Source organism: Protobothrops mucrosquamatus, unplaced genomic scaffold (genome assembly GCF_001527695.2).
Source record: "Protobothrops mucrosquamatus isolate PMUCROS unplaced genomic scaffold, P.Mucros_1.0 scaffold150, whole genome shotgun sequence".
NCBI classification, from domain to species: Eukaryota; Metazoa; Chordata; class Lepidosauria; order Squamata; family Viperidae; genus Protobothrops; species Protobothrops mucrosquamatus.
In genome coordinates, this window is record NW_015386515.1 from 1,580,112 (window position 1) to 1,592,024 (window position 11,913).

Below are 11,913 nucleotides of genomic sequence, written 5' to 3' on the forward strand. Positions count from 1 at the left end.
TTCTTTCCTCTTTTTCTCTCTTTCCTCTCCCCTTTCTTTCTTTCTCTTTCTCTTTCTTTCCTCTCTCTTTCCGTCTTTCCTCTCTTTTTCTCTCTTTCTCTGTCTCTTTCCCTCTTTCCTCTCTCTTTCTCTTTCCTCTTTCTCTCTTTCCTCTCTTTCTCTTCCTTTCCTCTTTCTCTCTTTCTCTCCCTCCCTCTCCCTCCAGGTTAGGAGAGAGAGAGAATGAAAGGCAGACGGCGCCGAATGGGCAGGGAAGGGGAGGGGGAGCAGGACGGGAGGCAGCGCCTCCCGGCCGGCGTCCCCATCACCTCCTCGGCCGAACGAGCGGGCACGGGGAGGACGGGAGGCAGCGCCTCCCGGATGGCGTCCCCATCGCCTCCTCAGCCGAACGAGCGGGCACGGGGAGCAGGACGGGAGGCAGTGCCTCCCGGCTGCCGTCCCCATCGCCTCCTTGGCCGAACGAGCGGGCACAGGGAGCAGGACGGGAGGCAGCGCCTCCCGGCCGCCGTCCCCATCGCCTCCTTGGCCGAACGAGCGGGCACGGGGAGCAGGACGGGAGGCAGCGCCTCCCGGCCACCGTCCCCATCGCCACCTCGGCCGAACGGGTGGGGAGGGGGAGCAGGACGGGAGGCAGCGCCTCCCGGCCACCATCCCCATCGCCTCCTCAGACAAACAGGCGGGCATGGGGAGCAGGACGGGAGCCGCTGCCCTCGCCGCATCCTCAGCCGAACGGCCGGGGAGGGGGAGCAAGATGGGCGGTAGTGGCTCCACCGGCAGCCACTGCAGCATCGTCGGGGTCCCTGCCCCCAGCCCGGCCACCGCCCCTGCTGCATCCTCAGCCACTTCGCCGCCGCAAGAGGAGGGCTCCTAGGCCGGGTGCACCATGGGCGGCTGCGCCGGCAACGAGGAGTGCTGCCGCGGGGACAAGGGGGGGTCCTGATCGCTGCCAGCCCCGCTGCCCTCACAGCCCAAGGTCTCCTCCTGCAGCACCGAGGGTGGCAGCAGCTCCCCAAAAGTGGCCGAGGAAGGCGCCACCGGTGGGGCCGAGGTGGGGCCGGGCGGCGGAGAGCCCTGCGGCAGCCAGGCAAGCTTCATCCCTGACTGCTGTCCGGCCCGGCCTGGGGAGACATGTGGCTTGCTCAGCTTCCCGGGGAGCGATGCCCCCGCCGGCCGCCAGCCCAGCCATGATTGCCGCCCGGCCCGGCCTGGGGAGACATGTGGCCTGCTCGGCTTCCCGGGAAGCGATGCCCCTGCCGGCCGCCGCCCCAGCAATTGCAAGGGCTTGCATGGTCCCCAAGGGCCGCTGACGCGCTCCCCGCCGCCGGCGACCAAGCAAGCCCTTGCAACTGCTCCAGACGAAGAAGCAAGCGGCTGGGAGACCGCGGCGGCACCTACCTCCTGCGCCCGTCAGCTGGCGTCAGCTGGCACGGTGCGGTGGGAGGTGGCATTCGCTCCATAAGACGCACAGACATTTTCCCCCATCTTTTGGGGGGGGGAAAGTGCGTCTTATGGTGTGAAAAATACGGGTATCCATATCCTACTTCACTTACCAACATGGGTGTTTGCCATAATAGGTGAGTAATTTCCCACTGTCCTCTATATAGAACAGACAGGTTACGTTTCTACCCAAAAGATCACATAGATGACAATCTGATACTGTGCTGGGAAATACTGTGCTCACAAATACTCTTTGGAAGCCATTTAAACCTTCCTGGTCATTTTTTTCTACCAAATTAAAATTTTTGCTAAATGGTGTGATCAATCATTTCTCTAATTCCAAGAATGGATTTAAATTATTTTTCACTGCCTAATTCAGAGGTATACAGTATATGGATTCCTTATCTCTCTTCTTTCCCATTCATTTCTTAATCTTGGTAATTTACAGGCATGTAGATTTTAACTCCCAGAAATCCACAGGCAGCAGGCTGTTAATGAGAACTTCAGGAGTTGAAGTCCACACATCTGAAAATTGCCAAGTTTAAGAAACCTTGTTCTAGATACTTTGGTTCATTTTTGTTCTAGATAACTTATTTTGCAAGATTTATTCTTCACTTTCTCAGTTCACGGCTTCCATGTACAGAAACTGTAAACCTGGGGAATTCCTGAAACCCATCCCAAAATTCTGGGGATGTGTTTTACTTTAGATACTTGGATCTCTGGTTAGGCTCTCAGAATACACCATTTGTTCCCCCAACATCATAGGTTTCAATTTGCATACACAAAACTCTTGTGACACATCAAAAATGGTGAAGTATGTCATTTTAAAAGTCATAATATTTCATTTTTGGCCATTCTCCTCTGCTTAGGATCCACCTGTAACTCAGTTGAAAACCTGCCCTCTGCGTGAGCAACCTGTGCCACCTTCCATCTCTAAACAGGGAGAGACAGAATCTCGCATTGTCCGTGTCCATATGAACAATATCTGTGGAAATGGAAACCTTTATCGCAGCATTCTGGTAAGTTACCAAGAGAGGGCAGTATTGTGGAAGAGAAGCCACAAGTTCTGGATTGCAGGAAATATCTAGGGCAGGTTTAATAAGGACATGACTGGAAAGCATGCCAAAAGATTGCACATGATTAAAGTGATGAGGGTTCTCTGATTGCACCAGAACGATGAAGAAAATCAGGAAATCCCCAGATTTACAGTTTCTGTACATGGAAGCTGTGAACCGAGAAAGTGAAGAATAAATATCACAAAATAAATGATCTAGAACAAAAATGAACCAAAGTATTTAGAGCAAGGTTTCTCAACCTTGGCAGTTTTCTGGTGTGTGGAATTCAATTCCTGAAATTCTCATCAATAGCCATGCTGCCTGTGGATTTTTGGAAGTTAAAGTCTACATGTCTGTAAATTACCAAGACAGATATGAATGGGAAAGAAGAGAACTAAGGAATCTATACATACTTCTGAAAACTTTTGTGATGTTTTACTTTGAGTATTTGGAATTTTTTTTTGTTTGATGAGAATAAGACTGGATTGTTTCCATCCTCTAGAGCAATTTTTTCCAATGTGATGTTTTTCAAATGTGCTTAATATCAAGCCTCTACACTTCCTACCTGCTGTGAGCAAAGGCTGGAAATTATGGGAGCTGTCCTATGCAACTGGAGGACACTAGTTAGGAGAAAGCATTTCTGGAGATTTACCAGTATCACATTTGAGGACTGTGATGTGTATGGAGGTGGAATTAGTGTATTTCAAAAACAGACATCATTTTTGGATAATGGATCTACTTAATGTAATACACTAGAGAATGGGCAACTCAGAGCCTATGATGTCTTCAGAGACCACTTTTTTATTTGATCGATAATAATGCCATTTATATGTGTTGTTTCATCTTTTAACAGTGTTTTACACAGTGTTGTCACATAGCTGGGTCTATCAGACTCACCTGTGGTTACCTATAAGTGGATGAATTCTCCTTATAGATCACTAGCCAGGATAAGACCACAGCTGTGATACAGCGGGCCTTGCAGAAGCACAAATTGGAAGAGGACTCACCATGCAATTACCAACTTCTGCAACTTCTGGGGGGTGGTCAAGGTAAGAATTGCAGAATCCTAGAAGAGATCCTAGCCGAGACAGCCATAGGCCAGCAAAACAGTGATGTAGCATGTGATCGGCAGGGCCAGCCATAAAGGACTTGGATGCCTATACACCAAGTCAAACCTTGGGGAACAAACAAGAAGTTCTTGAGGTACTAGTACATGAGGGCAGGTATGATATAGTTGCCATTACTGAAACTTGGTGGAATGAAACAACCGGAATGTACTGATGGAAGGATATAAACTGTAAACAGATTTTGTTAGAGGAGGTGGAATTGCATTATAACAGAATACAGAATAACAGAACAATAGATTTGGAAGGGACCTTGTAGGTCTTCTAGTAGACTGTATAAAACCAATATAAAAATGGAAAGAGGGAGACATATCTAAGGCAGAATACCAGCATATAGCCTGAACATGCAAAGATGAAGTCAGGAAAGCTAAGGCTCAGAATGAACTAAGACTTGCAACAAATGTCAACAACAACAACAACAACAACAACAATAATAAATGCTTGCAACATATAAAAAAACCAAGAAAAAGTAAAAAAAAAACACAATTGGTCCACTAATGTGAGAAGATGGCAAGGAAGTGACAAGTAGCAGGGAGAGCTGCTTAATTATTTCTTTGCATCTGTCTTCACACAATAAGAAAAAAATAGCCCAATCTACCAAAGACAGAACCATAAAAGACAGACTAAGAATTTGAATTAAAATAGGCAACAAAATGGTAGGAGAACATCTGTCCACTCTAGATGAGTTCAAATCACCAGTACCTGATAGTTTACTTCTCAGAGTTCTGAAGGAGCTGGCAAATGTGATCTTGGAACCATTGCACCATCTCTTTCAAAGATCCTGGAGCACTGGGGAACTACCAGAGGACTGGAAAGGAGCTGATATGGTTCCCATCTTCAAGAAAGAGAAAAAAATAGATCCAGGAAACTACAGACCTATCAGCCTGACATCAATACCTGGGAAGATCCTGGAAAAGATAATCAAGCAGCAGATCTGTGAACACCTAGAAGTAAGCAAAGTTATAACCAGAAGCCAACACAGGTTTGTCAAAAACAGATCGTGTCAGACAAATCTTATTTCATTCTTTGACAAAGTGACTAAATTAGTACACCAGCGAAATGCTATGGACATAACATATTTGGATTTCAGTAAGACATTTGACAAAGTAGACCACAAATGTGGGCTAACATTTCACTTGAAATATTAGCTCTGTTTTATAATACCCTGGTAAGATCACACTTACAGTAGAATACTGCATCCAGTTGTGATCACCACAATATAAAAAAGATGTTGAGACTCTAGAAAGAGTGCAGAGAAGAGCAACAAAGATGATTAGGGGGCTGGAGGCTAAAACATATGAAGAATGATTGCAGGAATTGGGTATGTCTAGTCTAGTGAAAAGAGGGACTAAATGTGACATTATAGCAGTTTTCCAATATCTCAAAGGCTGCCACAAAGAAGAGTGGGTCAACTTATTTTCCAAAGCAGCAGAAGGCAAGACTAGAAGCAATGGATGGAAATTAATCAAGAGAAGAAGCAACCTAGAACTAAGGAGAAATTTCCTAATAGTGAGAACAATAAACCAGGGGAATGGCTTGCCTTTAGAAGTTTTGGGTGCTCCATCACTGGAGGCTTTTAAAAAGAGACTGGACAGCCACTTGTCTGAAATGGTCTAGGGCCTCCTCCATGCACTAGAAGATCTCCAAGGTCCCTTCCAGCTCTGTTATTCTGTTAAGATGGAAGGAGAGGAGATGCTGCCAAGCCTTGCTCACACTCTCTCATTCTTTCTGTGTTTTGTTCTTTTTCTCCCCTGAAGAGTTGCTGGTTCCTGACAGTGCAAATGTTTTCTATGCCATGAATCCTGCTGGACCCCATGACTTCTTCCTGCTCCAGAAAAAGGGAATCACCAGGGAACCATACTTGAAGACAAAGCCTGGGAGCAAAGCTGCTCTTCGCCGCATCCCCTCTCTCAAAGATTTTGGCACCCTTGCTGCCAGTTCATGTTTCATATTTTCACATAGTGCACCGAACAGCCCAGTTTCCCTTTCTCCATCACTCTCTGCTGAGGATCCACACTTTAGATCATGTCTTTCAACACATCCATTTTTAGCTCCTTCCTCTTGGTTCTTGGAAAATCAGTCAGCAATAGCCCCCCCTGATTCTCCCCCTCCCTATCTGTCTGTTCCTCAACACCCACTTCCCTTGGAAACCAGGCGCCCAGTTCCCCCTCATATTGTGCAGAAATTGCAGGCACCTTCTTCTGTGCCACGGTCACCTTCTTATGCTTCCAAGAGGACATCATTTTGGTCAGAATCCCCACCAACATCTCTTGTAGAAATCCAGAGTGATCAAGAGTTGAACAGCATAGGAACAGATCTTCAAAGCCAAAGATAGCTTGTCTGATTACAACACGTTTGTAACATGCAAGTGGCTAAGAAACTGAAGAATCCATGAAAGATTGTAATTATTCTGAATTGGTCATCTGTAGGATCCTGCTTTGCCCATTCAGAATCTTTGTGGGAGATCAACAACCATACTGCCCAAAGGCCATCAATTCCAAAAAGCATCTTTGGTTACAAGTAGCATTTTGAAAAGTCCCCAAATGATAGCACCTGGTTGCTTCAAAAAACTGAGCTAGTCTTTGGTTTTAAGGGAAGGTGATATTCACATATTCATGGCCTTCAAAATTTAATAGTGTAGTCAAGGGCAGACCTGTGTAGATGGACGCTCTGTGATAGTGATATCTTTGTTATGTGAAAGCATACATTTCTTTTCACATGATTCTGTAATATTTCCCATTTTTGTTGCTTGTAGAACTACCATGTGGAGTCCACACAATCTATCCTAGCTTTGCTGAAAAGAGACCCACCAAAACCCCAAACACAGTGGTAGGCAGGTATGACAAGCTTCAATATACCTGTGCTGCACTCTTTAAGCCTTCTTCCTTCCTGCTCTCTCCAGATATTCCAGTTATTATGAGAATGTATGCATGTTTCATACAGCAGTACAAATCTTTTTTAATTAAATTAATCAAGATTCTCTGAAAGCCAGAATTTCCTAAATATTTAGTGCTGCTTGCTCAGTTCTATTACAATTGTCAGTAACAGAGTTGGAATAATTTTATGAACAAGATGCATGAGTTAGCTAATATAAGAACCAAACAGTAGTCCATAAAAGTGCTAAGGCAATCCTGCCCAACTCCCTCGAGGCTTTGAAGATACTGCCCACTCCCACATAAGCTGTAATTCAATCATTTAACTCATTCCCTGATTCAGGGAAAAAATGGATTACCTGTAGGCCTAAAAACAACAAGAGCCAGGACTTTATTCTTGCTGTCTTAAACTGAGAATGTGTCAGGTCCAGAAACCAAGAAAGACATATGGTGATTCTTCCAAACAGATTTTTTTTATTGTTCAGCACAAGACAGAATCTTGCCAAACTGAAGCATTCTACTATCTACATCCAGCATATAGAACTAAAAGGGAGGAGCGGTCGTCACTCTCTTTCTCTCACACAAAATAGCTGGACTGAGCTGCCTCTTATTCCTCTGGAACGTGCCCCCTCCCTCCTGGGAATCCAGTCTTCTACATTCCATCACAGTGGGGAAGCACAATTTGGAGACCCCCCTCCAAAGGTTCACCTGTTACCTTGCCAAGGATAGCCTTGAGTGCAAGGATGATCTATCATCCTGGCCGAAGTAGGAATTTTAACATATCATGCATAGCTGGTAGATTCTTTTCTTGTGTTGATGCTTGAGACTTGAAATGCATATTGTTCTGTGGTCTAGGGAAAGTTTCCCTCTCCCTAAAGCAAAAGATGCTTTGATTTAGTTTTCAGATAAAGGGAAAATAAGCTGATTAGGTACTGCAACAATTTTCACTCAGAACAGTGTGGTTTATCTCTTAGAAATTTCAGAGAAAGCCCTGAATTGCCCTTAAGTTGTTAGCTTGGCCCACGGTATAAGATTAGCCTGCACAAAAGTGACAAAATTCAGCTCTTTGGATGTTCCAATTATAGACTGGGGAAATGCAATCCCAGGCCACAGTTGGTGTTCCTATGCTTTAACTCAAACATACAAAAAGAATTCTGTTCATGAGGTGGGATTATCCTGTAGTCCCTACTATGACACTAGTGTGTCTAGTTTAGTAGTAACTACTTTGAAGCCACTAGACTGCAAACAGGCCTTGTGTGGGATTTTGTTTTCTTGACTTTGAATCACTGTTGACTTTTGCGTCTGCTTGGAAAGTTCCTGAAGTTTCTTGGCAAGGCTTTTTGGAAGTGGTTTGCCCTTGCTTCCTTCCCAGGGCTGAGAAAAAGTGACTGGCCCAAGATCACCCACCTGACTTTGTGCCTCAAGCAGGCCTAGAATTCACAGTCTCCCAGTTTCTAAAGTGATGCCTTTAACTATTACACTCCTGGTTTTCTTTATTATAAATATTTTATTGAGTTTTATAAAGGTAATAAAGGGATAGGGTCAAAAAGGATAAGACAAAGGGAAACATACAAAAAGGTTAGACTCCTGGTTTTCTGATTAGATTATTGTAATTAAAAAATAAGTACCTAGTTACTTAATTTGATGCAAAGCAAAGCACGAGTCTGAAGCATCATCTGAGTGATAGAGACCAGAGACATTTCCCAAAAACAAAAAATGGTTGTAGCTGTAGCCCATGATATGGAAGCTTGCCCAGAAAAACAAAGTAATCCTCACCAAGACTGACAGGGCAAGCTACTCTCTATAAACAGACAGCAAACCCCACTCTCCCACATACCCACACGCTCATGTAGAAATGAAATTTGGCCAAATATATCAGGAATGTTAAATTATGACATTGCTATTTCACTAGCAATATAGCAAATCAATAAATGTATTTATAAAGAGACATTTTTCTTTGAAAATAAGTTTTTGTAAAAGTGAATAACAGTCAATTTGGGGGGGGGGGGTTAGATAAGGGACTACAGCTCTACTATCTGTTTTTAAAAAGTGCAAGTGCCTGAAATAAACAAGTCCTCTGCAGAAGAAGCCCTCTTATCATCCCTAAACAACTTTCTGTTTGTAGTTCCTCCTTTTTGCCTTCAGTTCCACACCTCCCTACCTAACCCAAGCTGCACACTCACCACTGCCCACTGGTCTGGTCAAAAGGCGAAGGATACAAAGAGAAATCATTTCCAAATTAATTTGGAACTGAAAGGAACCATATCTGTAGGTTTTCCTATTTTCTACTCTCTGTGCTACCCATGCTATCACAGATCATCCCATGAAGATGCCCAGTTGAATCCCCAGACTCCAGAGAAAGGCCTTTTCCCCTGCAGCATCAAGAAGAGTCAGTTGGCATAATCTGTATCATGCCTTTATCCCTCAGCCTTTGGCTAGACATATGTTTTTTCTCTCTCTGCAAATCCAGAGACTTCCTTTAAAAAGTACATGGCAGAGAACAGAGGATGATTTGAAAGCAGATAATACATCACGCTTGGAATATTGTATCCATTTTTGATTGCCACAATATAAACAGATGTTGAGACTCTAGAAAGAGTGCAAAGAAGAGCAACAAAGATGATTAAGGGGCTGGAGGCTAAAAAATATGAAAGATGGTTGCGGGAATTGGGTATGTTTGGTCTCATGAAAAGAAGGATTAGGGGTGACATGATAGCAGTATTGCAATATCTCAGAGGCTGCCACAAAGAAGAGTGGATCAACCTATTGTCCAAAGCACCTGAAGGCAAGACAAGAAGTAATGGATGGAAACCAATCAAGGAGAGAAAGAACCTAGAAATAAGGAGAAATTTCCTGACAGTGAAAACAATTAGTCTGAAATGGCATAGGGTCTCTTGCTTGTGCAGAAAGTTGGACTGGAGGACTTCCAGTGTCCCTTCCAACTCTATTATTCTATTCTGTTATTCTTTCTATGATCTCATATATCCATCCCATCAAGCCCAAAGAAAGTCTGGAATGGTATAAAATCTCTTGCCACAGGCAGGGAGTTCATTTTAGAAGACCTCCAAGGGTCCTCCCAATCCTATTACTCTATGTTCTATTCCCACAGCCTCTGGGAGGCATAAATTAGGGAGTGCAATCTCCAGTAGCCGACTTCCTACAATATCAGGGCCAAATCTAAATACATCACAATTGCGTTTTAGTGCAATATGGGGCCCCAAATAATGAATGTATGCCACATAAAAAATTAAAGGTTCTATTCCTGTGAATTCCTGGAGTTGGGAAGTTGTCCCTGACATTAACACAATCTTTATGGCAGATTGTTTATTCTACCTTCTGTGAGGTGTTGTCTACACCTGTTTTGTCCATTAGATTTTTAACAACCCTTTTCCTCTCTCTTTTGCCTTTGGGGCATTCTGTCTTTGAACTAGGAACAACCTGCATTGCACACTGAATAGTAAAAGGAATGCCTTTGACACAGGATTGGAGGTACACAGACTGTGGGCAGACAGTCCCAGGAAGAATATGATTGGGGAAAGTAAGCAAGCTTCATGCTTTGGGGTGGATAGGAAGTATGCTGGGCCTGGAGTTTGACTTGCAGTTGCTATTGGGGTACAATAATTTTGACATAGCCTTACCCTAAATGTAAGAAGATAGTACTCTGTCATGCACAGGAGAAATCCCCAGGGGGAGAGGGGCTCAAGTCTGCTCACAGTTGCAGCAATTTGTTGTTGTTGCTTTCTCAACTCAGAGCCCGCCCTCTTATCTGCAGCCTCCAGCTGTGGAGCAAAGACCCAGGCATCAGCTTCTGCAGTCAGTTACCAACTGGCAGAGCAGGTGAAAAGACTTTTCTGGCAGAACGGCTGCCTTCCCCTGCACCAAAGCATGGAGCAGGCCTGGAGATCCATTGCTGCCTTTTTGATCCTGGTGGTTTGGGCCTCTGGCTCACTTCAGGAGGGCCCTGGGAATCTTGGTGCACACTTCAACAACAAAGGTACCCTTCTTGATCAGGGCAGGCTAAGTGGGACCAGTAAGGGCAAGGAGGAGGGAGGCAGGTGAGTGTAGTCACAGGGTATCAGGATGGTGGTGGCGGAGGAGATGGTTTCAAGGAATGAATAGTCAGAGGCATCATGTTGTCAAGAGGTGGCATCTGAGGCCAGCTTGCCAGGGCTCTGATGTGGTGTCTCCTTTTAGCACCTTTAAATTCATGCAGTCCATTGGGATGGAGCAGTGATTCTCAACCTAGGCAACTTTAAGACATGTAGACTTTAACTCCCAGAACTCCCCAGCTAGCCATGCTGGGGCTTGACAAACACTGCTACCGGGAAGATTTTGTTTTTTTTAAAAAAAAGAGTCACCCTATGCAAAATTGATTGAATCAAATCACATCTAACCTGCCTTATCTGAAGTATGTCCAAAGTCTCTTTCTCTGTCATTTTATTTCTCTTACTACACTACTATTGACAAAGTAAGCCTGTATATTTTTGGCAAACAGAGGAGGAGGAGGAGAGCCATCTTAGTTTATGTAGCAAAAATCAGGAGGAGTCAAGAGTGGAAAAGCCACTCCCTGCATGGAATGAAGTCAGCTGGAACTCATGAAAGAGTGTGCCTTTTAATAATATGTGCCAGTTGGAAAAGCTGCTCCCAGACTTCCAAAAAGTTCGCAGGCTGGAAAATGGTTTCCTGCAACAAGTCTGCAGGAAACCATTTTGGTTTCTTTTCAGTCTGAGAGCAGTTTTCATGTAGGACCACATGAATCTGAAAAATCTCTCCCTGTGCAGGTTAGATTCCACTGCACAGTTAGCATGGAGCAAGGGAAAACAGTCAAAGTGGGCCAAGAGAAGAAACTTCTGTTGAGGAGCAGAGATCAGCAGTGCTCTGCAGCATCAAAGGGATGATCCCTGGAGACCAACTGGCACAACCCAGGCCTTCCATGCTTTGATATTCCAAAGCTGGCAACTTTGTGGCTGTCTTTCAGATTTAGCTTAGCACTTTTCTGGCAGTGCTAAAAGCTATGCTGGCTCCGGGCTTTAAGAGATGTTTTCTCTGGAGAACATTAAGTTAGAAAAGGCTGGTGCTCAGTTATAGCGATTTAAGGAATAGTGGGGGGATGGGGTGGATCACAAAGAGATATTACACAAAGTGACAGAGATCCTTGGTAGCACCGACTTTATATATACTCCAAGGTCCCTTCCAACTTTATTATATATATATATATATATAATTATATATCAAAAATTTCTTTAAAAATGTGATCCCTGGGTAATTCCATATTAAAACAGTGAAAAACACACGAGCACCAGGGAATGTGGTAAAAAATTTTGGTTTAATGTTAAAATTACTAAAACTACTAATAAAACCAATTAAAACGCCTAGCTTTCGTCAGCCACCTGCTGACGTCCTCAGGGCTCAAAATGTCAGTCC

At 44.3% G+C, this 11,913-nt stretch overlaps 2 protein-coding genes across 2 annotated transcripts in view; both read left to right on the forward strand.

Moving 5' to 3' along the window:
• Positions 1–5,905, forward strand: part of RGL3 (ral guanine nucleotide dissociation stimulator like 3) — a 29,970-nt gene extending 24,065 nt beyond the window's left edge. Inside the window, 4 exon segments of the mRNA XM_029283603.1 lie at positions 2,307–2,456; positions 3,427–3,541; positions 5,374–5,559; positions 5,808–5,905. Coding sequence (XP_029139436.1) covers positions 2,307–2,456; positions 3,427–3,541; positions 5,374–5,559; positions 5,808–5,905 — 549 coding nt within the window.
• A 4,407-nt stretch (positions 5,906–10,312) lies between these two features.
• Positions 10,313–11,913, forward strand: part of EPOR (erythropoietin receptor) — a 36,448-nt gene continuing 34,847 nt past the window's right edge. The window contains exon 1 of the mRNA XM_015813271.2: positions 10,313–10,483. Within this exon, the coding sequence (XP_015668757.1) occupies positions 10,375–10,483 (109 nt within the window). The 5' untranslated portion in view covers positions 10,313–10,374. The remainder of the gene's footprint in view (positions 10,484–11,913) is intronic.